We start from the raw sequence: 25,671 nt of genomic DNA, 5'->3' as shown, positions 1-25,671 counted from the left end.
TCCAGTTTGAAAGGACGTTCTTGAGACCTCGTGCTTTCAAACCTGGACAGAAACGCTCTCACATCTGGCTCAGAACCTTGAACCTGGACCGGCCCATGAAGTAGTTCACTGGGCCAGATTGAGAACCGAGTTTTCTCTCGTCCAGACTTCCTGCTGAGACTATCGAGAGTGTCTTGGGTAGGCTCCAGGTCTATGATTTATGGACAAACCACAGGCCAGGAATCTGCAATCTAAGCTCCTTGAGCAGCAACTGTTTAAAACATTATGGGAAGAAATGGCCACTGTTTCCGCAAGAAGAAAACTTGGGAGCCATTAATAATGTTTAGCACTTCTGTAGTGCCTCATGATTGTTAATTGATCCTCCCAGCCTCCTTGTGAATTAAGTCAGAATTATTTTTATTGTACAAATAAGGTCTGTGTGGAGCTTGAATACATTTCCCTAAGAAACACAGTGAATTTGAGTTGGGAATGCAGCCCAGGACTTGAGAATCCCAGCACAAAGTGAAACAAACCTCCTCCAAGGTCCAGAGGCACAAAAACAAGTACTTGCTGGGTTTGGAGGAGGCAATCTGCACTAATGTAACAGCAGCGTGGGGAGCAGCTCTGCCCAATACCCTATGCATCTGGAAATGCTTCCCAGGGCAGTTCTGGGTCTGCCCAAACCTTACCCAGTGCCATCATCTACTTTCCCAGTAACCCCAGGGTTCAAAAATTCTGGGGATTTCAGACCTGGAACCTTGGCTGATCATGTACAAAGTCCTTTCCAGCTGGTTGTCTCCCTTATCGCTTGGGAAGGAGAGGATGGCATGCTAAAATCTATCTTGCTGTCTTTCTCAACCCAGAACAGCTCAGCTCCTGACGCTTCTGGAGTGGATTGAACACAGGTTTTCTGCTTCTTTCATCAGCAGGAAGTTTGTTTTGTTTTGTTTTGTTTTTCCCCTGGAAGAAAAGTCATTTGTTCTCCCTCTGCTCTCAGAATCATCTTTTGTTTCTCCTTTACCTCCTCCTTTACACTTAACCTCCATCTTCTGTAGAGCAATTAGTGGCTGATGCTGTGCTTGCAACATGGTCTTGGCCAAGCAGGGAGTTTATCTGCCTGGACAGTGATTTTCCCATTCTCACTCGTGACAGAAGGGTGCTGCTCTTTGGTGCTGCCTCCCACTGTCAGACCTGGAGCTCCTTCTAGCAAGCAAGAACTGTATCTCAAATCACAAGCCCTCGCCCATCACACTGCTCCTGGAAACAGCTTGGAGTATGAGCAGGCGGGATAAAAAAGTCTGTAATCGGTTCTGGTCAAAATGGAATAGCTGGCAGGAGTGCAAGGACTGAAAGCTTCTTTAAGTACTTAAGTTTGTAAGGAGTCCTGATTGTCTCATTGCTGTTGATCTATTTACAGCAGCAGGAAGGATGAAAAACTGGTGAAAGAATAAGAGTTTCCTCCTCTCTTTAAATCTTTATGGCAAAAAGCTATCGTAATGAATTGTCCATTAAACATATCTGTCCAACTTTATTCCAAGTATCAACGTATGATCCGCAAGGGATTTGGGGTCAGGTAATAGTAGCTAACAAAGCAGCAGTCTGCGAAGCCAAGCAAAGCTTGGTTCTCCTTTTGCAGCCCAAGTAAATGAGGGGTAATTGGGGTTAAAACCCACACCAGAAGTAAACTAGTAAGTAAATCCTTCACGGATCTGGCCCAAATTAAACCCTTAGAAACTGGGGAAGGCAGAGCTGTGACAGGAGGTAGAGGCAGATGCAACGTGTTTTGTTTTGCTGATGTATCTCAGTCATTGGACTTGTTCTGTCCCAAGTGCTTCAGCAGATACTTTAAAAACCAGATATTTTAAAAAACATTTTCTGCCAAGACAACTCAAAACCAAAGTGTAACCGTGTATCCTATCTTTCGCAACGTGTATCTGAAGTGTTGCTATTTCGGGGACCTGCCTTCATCTATACAGTAGCATGCATGAAATTAAGCCAAGATTTTCATACTAGAGTCTAAAGCACTGGGCCCTAGGCCAGCTCTGATCCACACCAGTTCTCTGGTGGGGAGAAAAAGTGAATTATTAAGAAATTGCTAGCAAAAGTCCAGCAGGTCTACATGGGGAATCAGCTTGTCTGTCTGGTGAGCTGCCTGATTCTGGGGGAGCTGCTTCTCCTCGCTACACCTGCGCCAGGGCTGCATCTTCACGCTGTTGTTGAGTACAAAGAGCGATTAGAGCCTGTGCATCCACCGTGCCCTTGTTGCCTTTAGGAATGGTTTGAGGCCTCAAAACCTCCTGGAAACAGATGCGCGATTGGTAACCAGCACATGCTGTTACGGGTTGGTGCTTTTGGAACAGTCTGTACTGGAGATACCACAATTCTTTTGGCTCTTTTCAATGCAGACTTTTAAAAGGCTGCATTTACACGCATCAGTGAGGCTCAGGGTGTTCGCACTCCTCACATTGAGCACAAGATTAAGGTGCGCAGGGCGGCGGCGGGAGGGGCCGGGCCCGCCGGCACTTCCCCGGAGCACGGCCGCCCCCGGTGGCCGCCGGACCGCCCGACTCCGGCCGGGTTCGTCTCGGCAGGCGCCGCCCAGCGCCGCGCCTGCCCGTGGGGAGGCTCCGGGGCGAGGGACGGCCCGGGTCGCCTCCGTCCCCCGCTGGCGAGTGGAGCCGCGACCGCCGGGCCCCGCTGAGGGGACAACGCGAATGGGGACGGCGTGGGGGGCATCACCATAGCAACCGGTGGCGGGAAGCCCGTGCGCCTGCGCAGGAAGGGTGCGGCCCTCGCCCCAGGCGCATGCGCAGGCCCGGCCGGCGGGACGCTGACAGCTGGCTGGCGCATGCGCGCCGTGCCCGCTGCGGGGTGAGGGAGACGGTTGGTGCCCGCGCATGCGCTCGGGCTGGGCAGCGGGGCACACCGGTGGGGCGCGAGGAGCGGCGAGAGCTCGCGCCGCGGCGGAGAGGTCAGTGGCGGGCCGGGGCGGCGGCCCGAGCGGGGAGGGGCGGCCCGAGCGGGAGGGGCGGCCCGAGCGGGAGGGGCGGCCCGTGGGCAGCGGCGGCCGCGCGAGCCGTGGCGTGACGTCACGACGCCCGCGCCATCGGCGCAGTGCCACCTGCTGGCGGGGAGGCGGCGGCGTCGAACCGGTGTCATCATCAGGGCGCTACGTCATCGGCATGAGGATGTGACGTGGCGGTACGACGTCATCCCCGGGGGTCCCCGGGGGGACCGGGCACGGCGCGCGGGAGACACCGGCATGTTCGGCACAGGCCTGCCTGGCCCTGCGGGGAGCCTGAGCAGGGGCTGGGGTGCGCCCGCAGAGCCGGGAGCGTGTCCTGGGAGCGCTGGGGTGTGAGGGGACCCAGCTTGGGTCTGAGTGGCACCTCGTTGCTGTGCTGCAGCTGTTCGGTAGGGTGAAGCCCCAGCCTTGATATTAACACGGCATCAAAAGCTAAAATGAGGTGAAAAAAGCAAAGTTTCTCAAGTGAGGGCTGGATTGCCAGGGTGTCGAAGTTCAAGCATGTGTTGGCTGCTAGGAATATTCATTACAGACTTTGTTTTACGTGTCCCGTCTCAAAGCAAACTTCCTTCAAGCGATGTTATCAGGGAAAGCAGTTCTGAGGAGTCTGTCAGCTGCTTCCTTCATGAAGCAGTGTGAAGTTTTATCTTTCTCTTCCAGGCCCAGGGGCAAGAGGAGCAGCGGGCCAGCCCTGAGGTGAAGCTGCCTGTCGGCTGTTTCACTGGCAGTGCTCTGGCCCTGATCCTGCAGATACACAGGTGCTTGTTTTAACCATGCTGGTTTAAAATAAAGCCAAAGTTATGTATTTGCTGGGCAAAAACATGTATGCATTTACTAAATAGTTTGACTCTCATAAAGCCCAAAGACAATCGCATTGATGCTCAGTCTGTTGGCTTCTGTATGAACTCTTAAAAATCACTGGTTCAGTACAGTGACTTCTATCTACAAAAAAAACCCCACCAAAACCCTTGTGTGATTGGCTTGCAGATCTACTTAAGATCCTGTTCTTCATCTCCCTCCTTGTCCCTCCTCCCTCCTTTGATTTTGCTGTTTGGATTAAAACAGTTTTCTGGATAGTCAGAAGTCGTTTTATTGCTTGACACTATACAGACGTGTCAGAGGCAGACTGGAAACAGAATTTTTTTCGTAAGCTTTACATTTGGAAGAAAATGGACCTCAAATTCTTTTGAGCGTTTGTTTTTTCCACTGCGTTAATTTTTGTTACAGGTTTTTTTTCCAAATAAACTGTCGAATGGTAGAAAATAGCGATTTAAGCAGGATGTTTGACAGCTTATCTTATGCTAGTGAAACTCAAACTATGTTTCAGAGTCCTCAGTTGAATTTACAGCCCTTGTGCAGACTTGTGAAAAATCGTTTTCCTGAAAGCTAAACTCAGAGGAATTGACATCGTTGTCTGAGAGCTGACCTCTTGCTGCTGTTGTAGGCATCTGTGGAAGATACACATCTATGCATCCCTGAGATCATTGGTATGATACCAGAGTTTCCCAGAGCACTCACAGCAAGTCTATAGGTAGCAATATATTTGCAAAGGTACTATATTGATAAAAGGAGAAGGTATTTTAGTAGGAAGAAATGTGAAATTGTATTTTCAGAGCACTAAACCGAGCCTGTTAATGATAGAGGTTGGAGGATGGAGAACAGATGTGATAGTGTGGAAACAGCATAAAGTAACATCTGGAAAGTAATGCGTTACTTATATTACTGTAGCTCTTGTATGTGATTTTAGCTGAAAAGAGAGCAAATTATTTGATGTTAATGAAATGTTAGCATAAAAGATACATGATTAAGTCACATGTAGAAATCCGTGATGAGTTTGGTCTCCTTTTCAAAGCAAGCATCTTTCTGTTTTAGATAATGTGCAGAAATCAAGATGCTGCGTTAAATTTCATTTTCTGTTTGGCTTTTGTGATGATAAGCTTTGACATAATCACAAACCAGAAGATATACTTTTGGGGGAAAAATTGTATCAGTAGAACTTGCATTATTTTAAGTAAGCATGCCCTTTAGAGTAATACTGTCTTCTTGGAGATAAATGGCTTGAATATTTAACATTAAAGTGTTCATATTTCTCTTTATATCCACTTCTTCATTAGTTATTCAGTAGATTTTCTTGCCACAAACATCCATGATGCCGATTGCTCCATTCTTGATCTACAGAGTTAGAGCGTTGTTTGACATGGTCCAAACTATCCGTATTGGAGTGGGGTCAGACATGCGGGGTAAGGTCACTCTGGTCAGTTTGGCAGAACAATGGGCCAGGTGAGGCTGTGTGCTGGGTACTGGAACCAGCACCGTTCCGAAGCTGGTGCCGCTGGTGCTGTATGACCTGCGGGCAATACGTCCTCTTCAGAATGTATCGTGCTGTAGCTTCACTGTAACAATTTCACCACTACAATCTCTATATGGCCAAAGACCTGTAGGGACCTGCCATTGTTCTGATTATCAGACTCCTGACTCCTTTGTAGCCGTTGCTTCCCAGGATAGATTTACCTGACCTGTAAGTACGGCCTTGTCCCAGAACGATGCTTTGTGTTAGTTTACCAAGTGGTCTGCATCCTTCTGCCTCTGCACTACCTAACGGTTCCTTTCTCTGCCATCAGGCAGTTAGACCAGTGGTGCTTTATGTCTCTCCCAACTCATTTCCTAAGTCTAAATAATAAAAAGCCAAGATGGATAGAGAATTAATTGCTGTGGGATGATACTAGAAACATATGTGCTGGGTTATTGCTGTTTGCAGTTGCATTTTGAAACCTAGCCAGCTACATTTTAATAGTTTTTGATGTATTGATTTTGTATTGTTTTAATTAATCATTTTGTCTCTTAACACTTCTTTAATGGTTTACAAAAGAGTGACACCTCTGTTAATACACAGAGTTCTCATTAAAAAGGTATTAGCTCAGCATAGGAAACATTGGTTTCCATGGAACTGTGTTGACTGGTATTAATTTCATTATCCATCTTTATTCATAATTCCCATACAAGCTGTTTCTTTAAGCACTTGGTGTTGATGGCAGTCTGAAGGATGGGTGTTTACTTCCCTAATTGCCGTTTTGAAAAATTACAGTGACTTCTCCTTGCAAATGATCTGATTCTGTTGGCAGAAGTACCTTCAATGGCTGCTGGTCAGGATGCTTTGGATTGCTATGAGAATGGGCTGCTTTCATCAACATTGTGGGATGGGTATTTTAAGAATATTTACTATTCTGAGTATTAACAGTTCTGCAGTTTGTTTTATCATGATCTAGTGGCCTTGGTAGTTTTTTCTTTTTGGTTTGGATGTACACCAAAAAGATCTTTTTGACCAGAAAACTAATATTATGTAAATTTACCTCCTTTTCATTTTAATACAATCCATTGTTTATATTCAGTGTTATCCAATTCCATTATCATGATGTTGGTTTACATATTTATTTTTATTATTACTCTGATTACTTCTATTTCTCTGAAAACCAAATCAGCTTTTAGTAAGTGTTGTTCTCTTTACAGATTCTTTGGGACTCCTGTGAAATGTTTTTATTCAGTCCTGGATTCTCAATTGTATTTTTCTGTCTAAATTAATAATTTTGTTTGTTTTCAATCAAATCAAAAAAGAATTTTTGAAACACCAGCTGCATATACTTCTGATTTGTATATTGCTGTGTTTGCATACAAGCCATGAGCATTTGCACCTGAGCAACCGTTAATTTTTATTTATATGTTCACTTCCCCTTTATCTTTCCAGAGGAGGTATAAAGTAAAAATGTCTATTTCAGTGAAGTGCTTTACAAGGTAAGGTTCGTTTCTACAGTGTTTGAAAGATAGGAGGGCATTTTGCCATGTAAGTAGTGACTTAAAATTCATGTCTGGAATGTGATGTATTTTTTACTGGCTGTGAAATCTTTTACCGTATATATAAGGTACTGGCAGGGGGGTGTAATCTTGAAAAGAAGTGTAGGCACAGTGCTCTGACAGCGTATCAGGTAACAGAAGTGGGTATTGTCAGTAGATATGGATACTGGTCATTGCTGAGATTGCTCATTAGAATCTGATTATGATTTTCCTAGGTATTGTTCCCTTGCTTTTATAGACTTGCGTTAATTTGTCATTTCCAATATATCCACCTCTGTTTTTGTTATTGTGTTCTGGCACAGAAAAGTCGGCAGAGACCAGAATGAGAAGGTTGGTACCTGACTTTGAATTCCTGTTCTGCACTTACATTTGTTCTCTCCTCATAGAACAAGCATTGCTGTCCTCAGTGTTAATTTATTTGCACTCTACAAGGATAGAGACCCTGCACTGTGCAGATCTACTGTTGTGTCCTTGTAGAGTAGCGTTGGTGATAAAGGTATTGGATAGTGCAGGGATCTGGAGAGAACAGGCTCTAGTGAAGAGAGTCTCTAGAAGTATGGAGGCTAATATGCCTTTTCAGAAGTGATAGTGTTGACATGTAGCTGCTGCTCTGTCAGGAACCTGTAGGAAGATTTTTTTGTTACAGGATTTGGTCTGGAAGAATCCCTAAGGACTGCCTTCTGGTGTGGTTTCCAGAACAAACACTACAGAAATTCTTTCACTTCGCAGTATTTGGACTGGCTTGATTGAAAGTTTTGCTACCAGCCTTCAGATCTGCAGGCAGCAGCTTTCAAAGAAGGGGAGGGGGCAATAGAACTTCCAGTACCAGTGCAACAGTGTGCATCCCATTGCCCTGTACGCTGTCAACAGGCTGTAATTAGCAGTCTAGGTTCATACGGGCTCTGGCAATTAACACATTTCTGAAGACTGAGGCGATATCAGTCACTTTGATCCCATTATTTGACTTTCCCTTAAGTTCTGGCCAGCCCTGCAGGATTGTCAGGACCACTCCAATGTTGATCTTGCTGGTGGAGGAAGCAGGAGAGGGTGGTCCTGGCGAGGAAGGTGTAGAGTCTGGCTTTCTTTAACAATGAGTAATTGAGGAGGTTATGTACTGAAACCAGTGCAGGGGTCGAGAGGAGAGAAGGTATCGACTGGGTACAAGTTGTTGAGGCCTGCCTAGCATTGATCTATGCTTTCTAGCCATGATGATGACATAATCTTGGAGACTGAAATGGCGGGAGAATCATTCCTGGAAAGAATGGGCAGTTTAAAGCAGCAAGTGAGCAGCCCCAGATGTATATTTGCAAGCTCAGAAGAGATAGTGTCAAGTGGTTGGACTGCTGGTAGAAATATACTTTAAGTTGTTAGAAGCTGTTCTGAAGGTGAGAGAGTAGCAGATGTATTAACTGTTGTCTTTTTGTTGTTGTTTTTCTTAAGAAGGATTCTTTGAACTAAGTATTACAAGGCAGTAAGTCTTCTATATGTACCTATTAAACTGCTTGAAATGATCATGAAGTTATTTGTAGGTGTCTATCATAACATATTTTTAACCTGATAGCATCTTACCGACTTGGTAGCCTGTTTTCTCCAGTAGACTGTCTCTCAGTAGTCTAATGGAGTGGTTTGAATTTGTCAACAAATCGCGAAATAAAGAATGGATTGATGTAGCTTACTCAGAAGTCCTTTGAAAAGGGGGAAGAGATAAAGAATTACCATGAATGGCAAACGATCTGAGAGAGGGAAGTGGCTGAAAGGTAGCGAAGAGCATCCGAGGGTTCGTTCAGAATCTACCTCGGCATGTTCCTGGTGGTCCCACTGGGCAGTGATGCAGCGTTTTCAGGTCAGTTGAGATCAGAGGTGGTTCCAGCAGGCTCAGAGCTGCAGGTAACAGAGTAGATCATGAACTTCAGGGTGGAGGAGTGGAAAGTAGAGCATGGAGGTGGAAAAAGAGAGAAATCAGATGGAACACCTTAATGATACCAGATACTGAAAGAGTCTTGAGCATCTCTGTTAAGGTAAAACCTTTGCTCAACAAGCGGGTGCTTCCAAACAAAGCAAACAAGATGTGAGGATCTGCAAGGCCTGGATGGGGAAGGAATGTGAACAATATAAAACTTCATTGGCAGTGTCAGCAGTCTGCTGTCTGCAGTACAGGTCAATGCATCTCAGAAAAGCAAAGGGGAATGAAGGAGGTTGAGGGAATACTGGTGGAAATGGCTAGTGACCAGGAAAGATTCTCCTAAGAAAAGGGAAAAAGATGAAGGACTGAGACTCTTATTTTAGAGCACGGACAGTGGAGGATGTGATACATATAATTTAATATAATACTGAGTGGTCTGAAGAGAGTGGATTTGGAGTCTCTGTCCTCCTTGTCTCAACAGCAGACAGTCAGTGAAGTACAGAGGAAGCAAACAGAACCAATGAACAGGAATACTTTCTCCTGGATTTTTTCAGTTAAACCAGGGAACTCAATTCAGCAGATGCCTGTGAGTCTAAAAATGGCAGGATCAAAAAGGAGAGGGTGTTATGATAGTAACATTGACCAGTTTCTGTAACAATTGACTGTTGTGGTTCTGGTTTGAAGCAAGTTACAGGAAAAAAAAATATATATATCAGTTCCAAAGTGTAAAGGTAAGGATGGACTATTTGTAGGACTGTAGGATAACTCAGGCTGCAAGTGACATCAGGAGGTCTCTAGTCCAATGTCCTGCTCCAAGCAGGGTCAGCTCCGGCGTCAGACCAGGTTCCTCAGGGCTTTATCCAGTCTGTCAGGCCTGTTCTGCCTCCTGAAGTGTTCTGGGCTTTTCCAGCAGTGGCATGTGGTGCTGCTGGGGACACACTGGAGGGGACACACTGCTGAGCGGGGCAGACCCTGAGCAGTGAATCTGACCCAGGGGCACAGGTCATTGGCAGAACACAGCGCCGTTAGAGCATGTGCTGTTGCAGTCTCCTTCTCCCTGCAGCTCGGAACTTGAGCAAAAAGAGCAGCCAGTACAAAATACACTCAATCTAACCTTTTCCTTCCATTTTCCAGGTTCCATCATTCATTCTTATTGGTCCTGCTTTGTACCGTTTTGCTGATCCACATTTACTTGGAGGGCACAGCTGGGCTATAGATTTGGCATCTAAGAGGATAGGTAAGTGCTGCTGTTTATTTTATTGGACCAGCTTTGTGATTTGTTAAGTCCTAAAATCTTCCAAAGTGGATTGAATACTATACTGAAAGAAATTATTTTCAAAGCCATTACTTTTCAAGCTTTACAAACTGGTGCCAAAGCTGGCTCTTAGGCACACCAGTAGCAGCAGCATCAGAAATAGTGAGATGTTGAACAGAGCAGGAGCCTGTAAATACAAGTCTGGAAAGGGAGGAGTAGGATAGATAAGTTCTTAGTTAGTTTTGCTTCATTCATATGTCTGACTTGGTCTACCTGGGGCACTGAACGTTGATTACAAATGCAAAAGTGCTGATCTGTTTCAAAGTTTAATATCAGGAACTCACCATAAATAATACGACAGTACAAGTATGTCTGTGAGAGTTATTTAAAGCTGTGGAGGATGTGAGATTCTGTTTTTCTCCACATGCTGTCTCCTACTTAGAAGAAAATGGTCAATTTACAATGATAACTACACCAAGATTCCATCCAGGAAAATGAAATTTATGAACTGGCTACATAAAACTTCAGTTTCTTTCTAGCGGGAAATGACTCCAAGATTCACAGCAAAATCCTCTGCTGGTTTCCGAGCCTGAGTTTAAAATAAATAAATCCACTAACATCTGTAATTGCTTATAGGAAAGGCTGACCCATGAAAGTGTGTAACCAGCATTCCTTAGCCTCATATGTCTGCAGCCAAGCCATTTGAGAAAACAGTCTCTCCTGTGTTTTTCCTGCTTTTTGAGTCTTTCTGTGCCCAGAGCTTTACTGGAGAAACTGAAGCATAGCTGCTGCCATTCCAAGTGAAACACTCTGGTTTAGGCTTGAAAGAAATAGTTTTTGGGAGTGATATAAAACCTCTGGTAAAATATCCAGAACCATAGTGAATTTAGGACTAGGAAGAAGAGGACAATCAAAATGTGTAAGAATAGAGATCTAGTTTTAATGTTGCCTGAGGGTTGATGGCATTTCCATCTGGACATTGTCCCTAGTGCTGTTCCGAGTAATCTCTAGCAAGTATTGCTGTTCTTACTGTAGCTGAAAAGATTAAGAAACTCATTTAAAAATACCATTTGTTTAGTCTGTTTACCTTGTCTTTTTGACAGCAGTTTGTGAAACATGGTCAGTGCCATGGTTTACTGACTACTCAGAGTTCAGCATTAGTTTCCAGGAGAGCTAATCCTGGAGGTGAGCAGCTGTGGAGGTAAGAGGAGAGAAAGGGTGAACACATTTAATAGACTTGTTCTCAGACTTGTCCCAGAAACCCTTCTGAAATGCCAGAAACTGCCTTTAATTACTTCTCGAAATGAGATTGGGCTCTCCTCTTCACAGCTGCTGTGTCACAAAGCAGAATTTTACACTCTAGCACAGCTGCTTGATCTGAAGGACTTTTTTTTTTCTCTCCCGTGCTGCATTCCCTGGTCTTGTGTTGTATAAATGTAAGTATGAATGTGTACAAAAAAAGGACAGTCCCAAATCCTGAGCTCCAGGACAAAAGCCTACACAGTATCAGATATCTCTTTTGAAAACTTTCCTCTGTCCTAATGTGGCTTCTGCGTGTATGTACTACAAGTACAGTGGTAGTGTTTTGGGTCAATACGTGCTTTTTCTAATCTATACAAATTCTCTCCTTCTTCAAAGTTCTGTTTCACAGTGCATCTGCATATACCATCTGACATAATCACCTTTCTTTATTTCTTTATTTAAGGGCTTTATTAGGTGTCTTTCTGAAGCCCTGTAGCATATCATGGAGATCCTGTGCATGCTCTGTACGAACTGAGGTGCTTAACTTATGATCTAGAGACTCTGAAGAACCGACTTGTTGATGCATTATGTGTGAGAGCAAGTGGGGTCCTTGGAGAGAGAATGTGCTCTACTAGGAATTAACTGTGGAAGAATGAACTGTCAGAGCAGCAGAGAGATGCCCACTCTGTTAACTCCATCAAAGTCTGGAGCATGGAGATCTTTGAGGTGGTGGAAGGGACTCGGTGAGAATTGCAGGTCATGGAGGATGCAAACCTGAACTGACTCTGGTATCTTCCCCTGCCCTCCTGTCCTCACAGTGTCGTTAAGGCCGCAGTGTTACTAGAAGCTGCAGGCTGATGGATGAACAGGACAATGATTTTAAAGAGTTGTGGGCGAATCTTTTGGGTAGAGCAAAGAAAAAAGCTGGGGATGCTGAGGCAGCAAAGAGGGCTCCGAACAGGTCAAAGGGCACTGCAGCGAGGAGCAAGATAAGAAGAGGCAAAGCTGTTGCCAAGAGCCAAAACCATCATCACTTCCCAGCAGCGAAGGAAACAAACTTGCCTCAAGGTTTGGGTCTAAAGGAACAAACATTGGTGAACAAAGAAGATGGTGACGCTGTGGCCTGTAGTAGTGGTGAGACTGCAGAAAGGGATGGAAAGAGAAACCCTTTCCCTGCCAGCCAGCTGAGTTCAGTGGCCAGTGAGTGCAGCCAGAGGACTCTGACAGGTGAGTGAATGGAAATCTTTCAGTCAGAAAATAGGCTGGGACTGAGAACACTCTGTAATTTAATGGAGCTCTTCAGAAGTCCACCTGGAGGGGAAATACAGCCACTGGATGTTGTCAAGGCCAGAAATATAAACAAGTTAAGAAAGGTGTTGGATTAATCCATAAAGCATTAGTCCTTCAGTGGTTATTAAACATGAAGGCCAGAATGCAGTTGCCAGCTGCATTCTGCTTGTTATGAGCAGCAGGAACCACAGGACATCCCATGGTGGGATGCTGGGCAGAGCGAGGCTGTAGGGCTCGCTAGTGACCTTCAGGAAGGCCTGCCTTAAATTTCCTTCCTCTAAAAGGGTTGTAGAGATATCTAAACTCCACTGTAGCACAGAAGCCTGATACTGTAGTTATAAAATGTAATGTAGTAGCTAAACAAATTGTTCACTTCTTCCTCTAAGAATGACTGTTGCAAAACTGAGTCTGGTTTAGGCTGCTTTTGGGATAGAATTCCCAACAGCTCTCTGGACAGCTCAGCTGTGCGCTTAATACTGACTGGTAAAGCTCCGGTGTTTTCTTCCCCTCTAGTAAATACTCTGAGTAGCTGTTCCCAGACTACATTGTCCTTCCATCCTGCTACATCACCAGGGACCTGTTCTTCACCCACCTCAAAGATATCGCTGCTCGCAGGGCCAAAGCTGCGGGTAGCAGAGCTGGTAGTGGAGAGAATGCAGCAGTTCAAGAGAGTGGCACCTGAACAGCTAAAACACAGCACAGATGAGAGTTTGCCCAAGTCTGTGGCCAGTGGAGATTTCCCTGATGGAAGCCAGGAGCAGAACCCACCAGAGAACGGTACATTTCTCTAGTTAGCTCTTGTACGTGCAGAAGGAGTGCTGGCGGCTGGTGAGAATGGTTGCATGAGAAGCAGTCGGGATTCCTGGGCTTTGTTCCCAGCCAGCGTATTAACTCTGTGTGCAGCACTGAATAAATCACTCCAGATCACTGAGGAAACTTGCTTTCTCTATTGTTAAAGGGCTATCTGGACTTTTTTCCCAGCTCTTCTCTGAGGCTGAATGAACCTTATGCTTGATTCTGGAGGGATAATGGTCTTGTTGGAAATAGGTTGAAATTCCAACAGGATTGGCGAACTTTGTCGTCTTACCCTTGGGACAGTGTTAGGCAGCGGTGAGGTAAATATGGCTTTTAGATAGCCCCTGTCTTTTGTAGATCTCCAAGCACTCTACAAAAGTAATGTGTTCTATGCAGATATATTAAATTCAAAGCAATTTTTCTCTGATTTTGTTCTTCGTAAGTCAGGGCCCTGTTGGTTCTCCACGGACATGAAAATCTGCTGTGTTTTAATGTGTGGTGTATAAGATCCCATGTTCTCTCTAGAACCTTTAGCCAAAACTTGCTCTTCATTCGGCTCTGACATGTAATGTACTGTGAATGAATTGCCACCTCCTGCTTCTTGGCTAGTGCAGTCCTGTAACATTCAAAGAGTGCAGTTTATACATTCCGTTGTGAACAATCAAAGGTGAAAATGCAAGAGAAAAATTACCATTTATTTTTACATCTAGTTTATTAAACTAATAATGACAAGTATAAAAGCTCTAAGCCTGTCATACAGGGTTCTTAGTCTTCTGTCTTAGATCATATCTCCTTTCTTTGCCAGATACCCACCATCTTCCATCCGTGGAGCATGACGGTGCTCTGGCTTTGGCTCTTCAGCAGGCAACCAAAGAGGAAGCCCTGGCAAGCCTGGAGGATGAAGGTTTGTTTTTTTGTCAGATCTGCCAGAAGGATCTCTCAGCCATGAACACAACGCGACGAGAGCAGCATGTTAACAGGTGAAAGACCAGCATGAGGTGTGGCAGTGTGTCAGAACTGTTTTTTGGAAACTAAGTCTGCTTTCTGAACTATTAAGTGTGTAGTCAGAAGAGGAGATTATAAGGTTATATTAGCCATAGATTTTTTTATATATAGCAATCTTCACAAGAGGTAAAGCTGTAGATAGATGGATGCACTGCAAACTAGTAATCACCAGTCCTAGTACTAGAACTGGTCTCTTAGCCCTGTGTCTGTAGGTTGTGTGTTATTATCTTATTGGGGAGTGATTTTTGTAACAGGTACTGCAGATCCAGGATTTCATACCCTCGATCTCTTTGGAGAGGACAGAAAAAGAACCATTAAATTTTTTTACATAGTTTTGGCCTACCACAAATTATTAGAAGTTCATTATCCTGCACTCTTGAGTGTGATTTTAATTTTGACTGATCCCTTTTCTGTGACATAAAACATGGTCCTTGTCAACTGAGATATCTGACTTGAAAACGTGCATTCTTGACACTGCTCAGAGTCATGCCTACAAAAGCAGGAGGAAGTACAAGCAGTAGTCCTGTTTTGGGTGACAAAAACTTACCATTTCTCTGGTAGAGTGATTCTTTTTTTCAATGGCAGTTTGTAAGTTAGCTGGAATGTTAGAATGAATGTAGAAAGAAGGATTAGGTGATAGATATGCAATGAAGTTAAAGAAGGTTATTACCTTGCACTTGCTTCTGAGCAACACGATTTTAATACACCCGTGAGGCTGTAATCTCCATGTAACTGTTATATGTCATATTCATCACAGCAGTAGGCACATAGTTCTTGTTTTTCGAGGGGATGTTTCTCTGGCTGTTACAGATATTAGAGATTATTATGCTTCCTTTTCTTTAATATGGTTTAAGTCTTAGCATGGGCAGTTTTGAAGTCTTCAGAGGTAAGCTCTGCCATCATGTTACAGGTGTCTGGATGAGATGGAAGAAGCACAGCAAACCTCCAGCAAACCACTGGTCCCTGAATGCCCCATCTGTGGGAAACAGTTCCAGACTCCACAGAGCCGAGTCAGTCACTTGAAACGCTGTGCTGTTGAGATGGATGTTCCTCCTAAGCTGCTGCTCCAGGCAGTGCAGTTGCAGGTGGCCTCGCTTGGTGATGCACCTCCTCAGTGTCCCAGGTAAGCTGGTGAAAACACAAGAAAGATGCTTTCTTTGGCCTGAGAGACATTGACCCTGTTCTCCTGGGGAGGAGAGGTAGAAGCAAGGAAGACTTGCATGTTGTGTGGCCCCAAGTCCAAAGAAGGTCAAGCAGAAGGTGACCCAGTACCACATGAGGAGAGCGTGGTACGCAGTTGGAGAAATCATCTTGCTTCCCTTCAGAAGTGGTCGGGTGGTAGATGACTTTAAAAGTCAGCAGGCAGGAGTAAAATGTGGAGTAAATAATCTTACACTGGTTTGTCAGAAATATTTGTACTCCATGAGGCAGTTACGCAGTAAAGCTGAGTGGTGTGTTTGAGCTTATTAAGCGAACCACAGAGTCTGAGTATGCAGTCTCTCCTGAGCATCTGTCGTGCCAGTGCCTCAGCTATTCAGCTTGTGGCTCTACTGGATATATGTGCTTTACACCCCAAGCCAAAGAGGAAACAGGCGTGATGTTTTGAAATGTGCTCAGTGCAGAGCTGCATCTGCTTCCGCTTAAATTTGAGAAAAAACTTCTTCTCAGTAAGGGTAACAGAGCACTGGAACAGGCTGCCCAGGGAGGTTGTGGAGTCTCCTTCTCTGGAGACATTCAAAACCCGCCTGGACATGTTCCTGTGTGACCTCACCTAGGCGTTCCTGCTCCAGCAGGGGATTGGACTAGATGATCTTTTGAGGTCCCTTCCAATACCAAACATACTGTGATGCTGTGATACTGTGATCTGCTGTCTTGGATTTGAGCAGAATCTTCAGAGCATGGTGAGTGGTGCCTGACTGACTATGTAAAAGAGCTCCTAAGTCTCTTTGTGCTGAGGAAGGACCGTTGGCTTTTCCCTGTGGAAGCAGAAGAATGGAAAAGCATTTTCTGCTTCAACTTGCTTTTGCCCATTTGGTACAAAAAAGTGTTCAAGGTAGAGATAGCAGATGCTTCCATCTGTGCTGTGGTCTTGTTCTTACCTTTTGAAAATAAGATTTTCTCTCAATTGCTCTAAATTCCATGGGTGATAATAAATCCTTTGCTTTCTGCTAGGGAAGAAGGTGCTGAGTGTTTTTTGTGATCCTGGATATGGGAGACTCTCTGAGCGATTAGAGCAGCTGGTCTGGAGTTCTCAGTGTTTCTTGTCTCTGATCCAGTCACATTAACTTGGGCTTCCTGCTCCATTCTTGTATTTCAGCAATCAACCGAGCAGGTCAAAGCGAAAAGGCTCCTCCAGTGAGGACTCAAAGAAAACACAGAAAAGGGCCAAAATGGAGACTAAGGATGAAGATTTGCTGGTTGCTATGGCAATGTCACGCTCTCTGTTGGAGCAAGAAAAGCAGGAACAAGCAAAATCAGTTACAAATGTGAAACCCGTGGCTGCTTTGCCAATCAAATGGAAGCCAGGATCAGGTATGTGTTACAGTGAGTCAGTGTCAAAGCCTGTGTTGTTGGAGCAGTAACGTGGCACAACCTGCTCTTCACTAAAACTTTCCTGTAGGGCACAGGCAGGATGACAGCCTTGCTTCTGTTTCATTTAAGCTGTCAGAGCTTCAGCAGTATGCAGTAGCCACACACAGTCAAGAAAGGCTACAGGATGTCCATGGATTTTAGTGAAATCCCTTAGGAATCTCATGCTTTTTTTCACCAATTGATGTGTTTGAATCTGTAAAATATTCTTAAGATAAGCTGTTGGTTTTTTTTTGTCAACTTGGAAGTAAAAAGAAAACTACTACAAGATTATTGTTGTTTCTCCTGCAGTCATTTTTTTTGTTCTTATTCATCCTGCTGCAGCCTGGATTAATGCAGCTTTTCCAGCCTCGTGTCTTATCTCTCTGTTTTCTTTCTGCTGTGGAAATATGTGTATGCTACATGCTGTTGAGCACGCGCTTCACCATTTCAGTGTGCAGAAAGGTTTAGAAAGGAAGACGACTGCCAGGGGAGAGTGTTGAGCACTGTATAGCAGGGAGAATTCTCTCTTTATGACACTGCTCAGGTCCTCTCCTGCCCACAAGTAATACCAGTTGGATCTGAGTTTGGGCATTGGTAAGACACAGGATTTCCAGATGGAAGTTGCACTGTGTTCATGTGGGCCGTGGTTTGATATCATCAATGAGCAGTATACAGGAAAAGGAGTCCTTCATGGATTTGTTGGCATTTTTCTCTCCCATTTTTGTGAAACACCATTCCATGGGTCTGGGAGGCAGACTGCAGGAATATCAGTTGCTTCTGTAATGATCAGCTTCTGTAGGGATGTGACAGCTCCCAACAGGCAGCCGAGCAGCGCAGGCAGGAGTCAGTCTGCTCTGGAGTTCATTTTTCCCATGAGGGTGATGTGAGGCTTCAGACTACCTGCAAAAATCTTGGGTTGTTTTCAGCTTGTGGCTGCCTTTTGGTCATCACTGAATACAGCACCTGAAGGAGCTGGCATGTTGAGCTCCTCCCCTGTGTGTTCAGCCATTTATTTATTTGGGTTCACCTTCCTTTTCTTTTTAAAGAGAAAAAGCGGCGTAAAAAAGGCCCGACTGCACCTCCACCGTTGCTGCTTCAGGACCCAGAGAAAGCCCGCAAAAGGATCCAAGAGCGAGTAGCTATGCTGCTTACAGAAGAGGTGGAATTCCCTCCCACCCCTCAGCTCCCCACTAGTAGGATCTTGGAGGATGAACCTGGGAAAGCAGCCTGGCTTTTGCCATTGCCCAAAACCAGGGAGTGCTTTTTATGGAATTTCAGTGCTCTGACAGGACCCTGTGACCCTGAATCATTCTACACTGCTGCATTAACCCCTCCAATTGTACCTTGGAAGCCTGTGCAGGTGGGATGTTCTTCTGTCCTTGCTCTGATATTTGTGTGCCCTAGTTCACTTGCCCTGTAACCTGTTTCCTCATTTGATGTTTAAATGAGCGATCCGCTGCCTCTGCATACTCATTGCTTGAGACCCTGTTATCCTCTGGCCTTACACAGTTATGTTTTACGATCTTGAACTTTTATTTCTCCCTTCTGGAGAGGAGACTGAGGCTCATGTTACCAGGCTATTCCTTGAGCTTTCAGAAAACAAAACTGATGAGAACAGAGAACACTGAGTGAAGAGACCCCATTTTGCTCGTTTTGCTACCAGTTTGTCCATGTTTACAGCAGCCTGACTCTTGTTTTCTTGGTGCCTTTCTCTGATTGATTCTAGTATGAGCTTTGCCTATGTATTGTACTCAGCAAGGATCTGGGTGGAAAGTTTAAACTGAATACTGATATTTGTCTTGCACAGAGGAGAAGGTGGGAATGTCTGGAGTTGTGAAGCATTTGCACTTCAGGCTTTCCCTGCACATCCCACTGTCTCTTGGCTCCCATAGAGCTTTGATCCAGTTTTCAGTCCTACTGTTTCATTCCAGTTTTCATCTAGATCTCCTGCTTCTTTCAATGCTCTATATTTTTATAAAAACTACCTACAGAAGTAGACAAAGCTCTTTTAGTCTTATCACACACTTGCTCTCTGAGAAGGATATAACTTCTCTTTCTTCCCTCATTCTTCTCTTGAATAAGTGTTTGATGCTTCTTTTAAAAAACTACTGTGCATATATTTATAAATATTTATTTAATACTTCTTCCCTAGTCAAAGCCCAGAGTTTTTCACTTGATTATCACATGCTAGGGTGGTACTAGAGGGGCTCTATTCTGTTCAGATTTTTGACCTTTCATTTAAGCCAAAAACTGCCAGAGAAGTTTAAAAGTAAAAAGTAGAAAAGCCTTTAAAATCATGGCAAGAGTGTATTTTCCCATCTGATTCTTTCCATTCAGACAAATGGCTAAACCATTTTTACTGAGAAATAAACAAACAAAAGTGTTTTTATTGGGAAGCAGAGACCAAGCCTGGAAAATACCAGCTCCAAGGTGAAAGTTTTATTTAGTTACATGTAACTGCAAAAGCATTTCAGAACTCAGAACAGAAGCACCTGGAGAGATTCAGCTGTGACCGTTGCCAGGCACTCCTGCTATAATGAAATATTGAGGTGTTGGAGCGGGAGCGTTTCCACCATCCGTTCTCCCTGCTTGGCAGTTGCCTGCACAGACATGCTCCCGGAGATACCACCTTTTCTGCGTTTTCTGTTGTAGTTCCCTTCGTTCTGTTCAGAGCTGCCTTATGTTTGGAGAGTCCTCCATAAAACTGCAGAGAGCTTTTGCCTCAGAAGCCCTTGTACCTAGGGAATGCCCTGTCATCCTTTACTAAATGCTTCAAAAGTACAGAGTTGAGACTGTACTCTGAGCTCTGCAAATACATAAAACAAGACCTAATTTATTGCTGTCTTTCTTCTTCCTCTTTTCATCAGAATCATGAGCCAGAGAAGATTCTGCCATTAGTGGGATCTGATCAGCCAAAAGTATCCCAGCAAATTCAGCCTGACCTCAGTTCTCATGAGCCCACTTGCACAGAGGTTGGGGGCCAAACTTCTGATGAATCCAAGTCAGGCCATGAAGATGGAGAGTTTTTGTCTCACAGCCAGAAGGATGTTCAGACCCTCCAGGACCTAGTTGAGCTGGCCAGGGAAGGACTTACCCTCACTCAGTGGAACGCTGACATTGATCACATTCAGGCAGCGAAGCAGCCAAGTAAGTTCTGACAGTTTCCTAAGCCTTGTCCCCAGTCCCTTCAGTTACACAGAGCCAGACTCTGGCTGTACTAAGTTAGGTGAGCCGTGAGGGCACCCATAGGGTGTTGATGTTGATCCAAGAGGTAATACTGCGGGGGGGGGGGAGAACATTTTTCTGCAGTAAGCTTTAGATGCAATCAAGCTGATGTTTCTGAAATTATTCATAAACCACATCATTTAAGAGAATTCCTGGACAGCAGATAACTAAATTTTCTTTTCAAATTCTCTTAAAGATATCAAAGTATTTTCTGCCAGGCATGTTTAACAACTGGGCCAAAATGCTCATCCCAGCTATTTGGACAGTCTTTCTGTTATGTACACTGTCTTTTGAGGTCTTGAGACAATCAGGTGAAAGAGGAGTTTATTTCTGTTGCTCTGCATCCTGTCCTGTGCACTCTGCAGGGCTCAGGCAATGCAAAACTGATTTCACTGGCTGCAGTAGGGCCTATGAGCATTTTGTCTAGGTTGAAATGCGAATCCAGGATGTGTGCTGCTAGGATGAGACCCTGGCATGGCCCGTCCCACTTGTGTCCTATTTTTTATCCTACTGGAGGAAAACTGAAATGTGAAAGCAGAGGAGCATGCTGCATTCACAGTTCCTCCGTCTGGGTGATTATGGCACACGCAGATCTGCAGTAGGTCGGTGCTGCCCGTGGCTGAATGGTACTTGTGTGGCCACAGCTTGTAACAGCCCAGAGCCAAACCCTCTGATAAATGCGTGAGGTAGAGGCTGACCCTTCAGCTCAGTCCAGCTGGTTACAGCTGCTGGCTCGGGGAGCTGTCATGGCCAGGATCCTATCAGGAGTTCTTACATCGCTCTGCCTCACAAAGAAGTTGTATTTGATTTGTGCGTTTTCTTCTTTGAGGAAAAGAACTGACTTCCAGTGATATTCCACATAGTGGCTTTGTCCCCCCGTCCAAAGAGAAGAGCCTCCTGATGAGCAGCTGTAAAAGAGTAAGGACAACCCTTTTTTCCACTTTTTTTTTGGTGTTTATTTAGCACTATAAATAAGAAGCTATTGCATTTGTGCGATTCAAGGGAGTATGGAATGTTTCCCGTTCCTTTCCATAGAAACAAATAGATGCTTAAGGTTCACAGTCACTCAGGAGCCATCATGGGCACAGGTGAGATAAGCACACTTGGTGGTATTTCATCGATGCCCACAAGCAGGCCTGTGGATTTTTCAGTGCTTTGTCCTACATATTTGGAGGTAGGGGCTAGGGGTGCAGCAGCACCACATCAGGCGGGGCTCTGCTGCAATGCCCGGGCTATCCAAGAGAAAACCGCCTGCAGCCCAGGAGGGACGGAGCTGCCTGCTGCCTCCTCCAGGCTCACAGCCCAGCTACACTGGCTAGTGTGGAGCTGTTCCTCCTCTGTCACCTTCCTCTCCACGCTGTGCCTTGCAGTGGATTGGCTGACTCACACTACATTCTCTCATTTGGCGTAAAAGCCTGATAAATGATGTGGAATGCTGTGAGGTCCGTGGAAGATGAGGATTTGGTTGATGCTAATGTGAGGTTTTTAAAAGGTTTTGTATAGAAAATCCTCAATTCTGGGAACACAGAGGATCTAGCTTGAAAATCAGTGTGCTCTCTATGGCGACTAGATGAAGAATACAGGCTAGTAAGTCACAGATGATTTTTTTTTTATCAAACCAGTAGTGTTCTGTAGATCACATCTTACCCCCAGATGCACCAGTGGATGTGTAAAGCCCCATGGATGTATTATCAATTTTCTTCAACTGAAGTGCATGTAAAAACACTCTTAATTCAATTTCCCTACGAGTGTCATCCACTTTATCTGTTGAAACCTATTATCTTTGGTTTAATAATAATCATGCCATGAAAGCAAGTAGCTTTTGATGCCAGATAAATTATGATGCCTTGAGAAAGCACTTTCATATGGTGCTAATAGAATTACGAGGCTTCTAAAAGGAGACAATTTTGTGAAGTAGGAATCTACTAAACTTGATTACCCCAGCTACTTGTTACAGAAACTCTAGATATTCTTTGGGGGTATTAAAAAAATTCTTAGCAGGAAAAAACGTCTTGTTTTAGATACTTCTGAGCCTATTAAACTAGAAGCCTTTAGCAATACAGAAACTGTTCTGATACTGTTGTTGAAACTTAGGTGCTGCCAGCAAAACCAGTATGATCATTTTTTCAGATTTAGTTTGATCCCATTATAGATTTCCTGAGCAAATGAAGTGTTGTTGAAGACTTGGATTGCCAGTGGGAGAGATTTGTGCTTTATATCAGCACAGTCACTGTGTAACTGGGTACAGCAAATACATTTGTTGCATTGGTAACGCATCCCCCCTCTCATGCTTAAGACCCTTGTCATGTCTGTGAGGTCCAGTCTAGCTGGTCTCAGTAGGAGAGAGTATTCTGGTGTGTTCTCTGGCAGGAGTACATGCCCACTTGGAGCTGTCTTCAGACCAGTGCATTCGCTTTGCACAGAAAATGGTGCAGCCAGGAGGTTTCTAGCCTTGTTTAATTTCCCTGTTCTCGATTCATAATTTTAGCATCAGCAGGAAAGCTGTTCTGGGCTTGCTGCCTGGAACGTGGCATCAGGAGTCTGTGTTTGCTGGCTTCCTGAGGTACTATCTTGCAGGTATCCTACCTGCCAAGAATAAGAAAGCAAGAAGGATCAGATTAGTTTCCAGACTAAGCTTCCCGTCTTCCCCTTGGAGATCAGTCCACACCACTGCCACGACACACAGAGTCTTCTCTAGCCCACCTCTGAAGGCCTGGAAGAACCGTTCTGGTGTGGGCTGCTGTTTCGGTGCTAATTAGTGTTGGCTGCCTGCAGACACATGCTGGAGCAAGTAGAAAGGTTGGGTTTCCACAGGCCACTGACCTAATGTAGAAACCTGCTAATAAAATAGACCTGTGTTGTTCCAGGTGGAACTGCATCCCATGCAGATGTTCACTGGAATAAAACTTGCAGTTCCTCAACTCTGCAGTAGGTTTGAAAAGCACAGGGTCAATGATTAGTGTGTTAACTATAAACTGGTTTACACTTACAGTCAGACAGCCTCTCAGCTGTGAGCTGAGGGTATTTCACATGCTTCTGTGAAGCACCGGCCATCTCCAGGGGCACACCGCTCGCTTAGGCAGATCTGAGCTTTAGAAGATGGCCTGGCGTGGGTTCGTACTGGGAGCAGCTCCAGAGCAGAAACTGTGTTCATCACTGCTGTCCTTGGCAGCGTAGCCCAGGCCTGACCTTACCATCACCTGTAACAGGTAGTTCAGTCAACCAGCCCTCTCCAAAACTCCAGCTATGGGTTATAAAATAATAGAAATTATGTTTCTTTTTTATAATTGAGTGGAATTTTCAAAAGGAGTTTCAGTAACATGCACATAAATTCCTTTGAACTAGACACCTACATTAGTTTAATTCTGTGTGGGCCCCTTATTGCAGAGCTGCTCTTCTCAGCTGTCATTGCCAGACAGTGAATGAGAGAAGGCTCATCACCCCATCTCTGTGTCTTCCTCTAATTATAGTGAAGTTCAAGTCTGTCAAAGTGGAAATTACAGTTTCCTAAAAATGTGGTGGAAGGCACCAGATCAAGAGGCCAGCTGCAGGCAGTGGCTAGACCACATCAGGAAATGGTGTGGTGAAGATTTGAGGGTGATAATGTGCTGTAATACAAGACAGCACAAGTACAGTCACAACACAACTGCCCTTTCTTTACAATTGCCACTGTGAAAAAGTGGAGGAAGTCAAAGCCAGAAATATCTGTTAGACTTGTCTGCTTATTTGTCATATGGAAGACATGAAGTTGATAATGCTGATTATCTTCAGAAGGCAAAGGCAATGTATCCAGAGCGGGGCCCACAGTACAGCAGTGCTGATAAACTGGGTTATTCCCTTCTTATTTTTCAGGTAAATGTTTGGCAGGTATGACCTAACTTCTGTTTTTGTGTTCCTTCTGTGTTCTAGACCTCTCTCAGGTTGCTGGCTGAAGATTTCAGTGCAATGGTCAACAACCCCCACTTAAGTGATGTCCAGTTCCAGGTGGACTCTGGGGAAGTCCTTTATGCCCACATGTTTGTGTTGTACGCACGGTGTCCGCAGGCCATTCAGATTGTAAGTACCGCTGACACACTTCCCTCCTCTCCTTCGGGAAGGCCCACACTGGGCACAGCTGTAATCCTGTAACGCAGCAGAATCGGCACAGACCACTGCTGGGCCTGATGGCAAGTGCCTCTGGATCTGCAGTGGGTTTTCAGCTTAGGAAACCAGAATTTTGACAAAGTGGTGGAAAATGTGGTGCTTTATCTGGTGAGACTGTGGGCAGGCAAGGACCCTTCCATTCTGCCCATGAGCAACAGAGGAAGCTTCCTAAGTGCTTTTTGCCCTTGAATTTTTGTACCTGTGCAAATGTAGGCTGCCTTGTCCATCTTTGTGTATCCTGCCCATCACCCAGGCTGGGAAGCATGAGTATGGAATAAAGAGATTCTGGGAAGTTCTTGAAAATAACCTACACAGAGGTTTTGTCATTCTGAGTTGCTTCGGAGGTAACAGCACTGAATGGTGCTTTTTGCAAGGTTAGGGAGGTAGTTCTTACGTTCCCAGAAGCATTTTGGGTTGAATAGTTCCCAGCCTGCTCCTGTGCAGTCTCGTGTTGGGCCAGTGAAAAGCACTGAGCCTGAGATTTGAACTCTTCACAGAGCTGCTGCCAGCCCGCACAGCCAGCTCCTTAACAACAGAAGCTTTCTTTAACACTGCCCTTTTGGAAATAGTGGAATTAGTTTTATCCTCATTTTATCTTGGTGGTAGTTTCCACCCAAGGTGACTCAGGGTATTTCTAGGGTGTCCGTGAAAGTTTGGGGAGGGGGAGCAAGTTCATGTAAGCCATACAGCAGTCTTAATGTGAAAATTTTTCAGGAATCTTCACAACCATTAGCAAATGTGTGTGTGCCCAAGAATCAAGCGACTTCAAAAATGGTTGAGTTAGCCATGTTCTCCTTTATTTCCTTGCAGCTCTGCCTGTCTTCAGCATTCCCATCCACTGTTTGCATGGGCAGGAATCATTTGTGTGGGTAAAGCTGTGGGATTGGCCCCAGGCTGTATTTTTGATTCCTGCAGAGGATTGTTTTCCTGTAAGCCCCACCTGCAGAGCAGCATTTCATTTTATTTTCTGTATAGGTGAGAGAGTGCTCTTCTTTGTTGTTTTTTGGTTAGAAAGAGACAGTGATTAGTCAGAGATTACTTCAGAGCTCCTGTTTTCTGTGGCATCTCCTGACTTTCTGAAGAGAGTTTCAGATAGCACAAAACATGATTTGGCTGCAAAGGAAGTGAGACTTTATTGAGCCGTAGATACATTTTTGCCCAAACCTGAGATCAGGTTGGACCCAAACAGATAATGGTCCAGTTCAGTGCAGTACTATTTTGTAAGGTGTCTCCTTTCCTGTGAAACACCAGGAGAACTGGAGTTTTGGCAGTGCACCAAGAGTAGGTAAATTCGAAACAGAGGAAGCTCACTTGTAGAGAGGTGTAAATAACTCCGGAAATTGTGCTCTGGGAAGTAATTTGATTCCAAAACTAACTGGAGAACTCTAA

The 25,671-nt window shown here is 44.7% G+C and overlaps 1 protein-coding gene across 6 annotated transcripts in view; it reads left to right on the top strand.

The window, feature by feature from the left end:
* Window positions 1-2,789: 2,789 nt before the first annotated feature.
* The window catches only part of SLX4 (SLX4 structure-specific endonuclease subunit), a 30,507-nt gene continuing 7,625 nt past the window's right edge, over window positions 2,790-25,671 (top strand). The window contains exons 1-13 of one of the 6 annotated variants that reach the window (XM_065030842.1): window positions 2,797-2,950; window positions 3,665-3,762; window positions 9,891-9,993; window positions 11,115-11,212; window positions 11,717-12,480; window positions 13,057-13,320; window positions 14,144-14,318; window positions 15,254-15,466; window positions 16,661-16,875; window positions 17,961-18,274; window positions 19,782-20,061; window positions 20,969-21,057; window positions 24,049-24,195. In XM_065030842.1, the coding sequence (XP_064886914.1) occupies window positions 12,111-12,480; window positions 13,057-13,320; window positions 14,144-14,318; window positions 15,254-15,466; window positions 16,661-16,875; window positions 17,961-18,274; window positions 19,782-20,061; window positions 20,969-21,057; window positions 24,049-24,195 (2,067 nt within the window). In that variant the 5' untranslated portion in view covers window positions 2,797-2,950; window positions 3,665-3,762; window positions 9,891-9,993; window positions 11,115-11,212; window positions 11,717-12,110. Of the gene's footprint in view, window positions 2,951-3,664; window positions 3,763-6,211; window positions 6,794-9,890; window positions 9,994-11,114; window positions 11,213-11,716; window positions 12,481-13,056; window positions 13,321-14,143; window positions 14,319-15,253; window positions 15,467-16,660; window positions 16,876-17,960; window positions 18,275-19,781; window positions 20,062-20,968; window positions 21,058-24,048; window positions 24,196-25,671 lie in introns of those variants that run through there. The other 5 variants (XM_065030840.1, XM_065030839.1, XM_065030841.1 and 2 more) reach the window with 5 other exon arrangements.

This window comes from Columba livia, chromosome 15 (genome assembly GCF_036013475.1).
Source record: "Columba livia isolate bColLiv1 breed racing homer chromosome 15, bColLiv1.pat.W.v2, whole genome shotgun sequence".
NCBI classification, from domain to species: Eukaryota; Metazoa; Chordata; class Aves; order Columbiformes; family Columbidae; genus Columba; species Columba livia.
The sequence above is the reverse complement of the archived record's forward strand: the minus strand, read 5'-3'. Positions and strand labels throughout refer to the sequence as shown.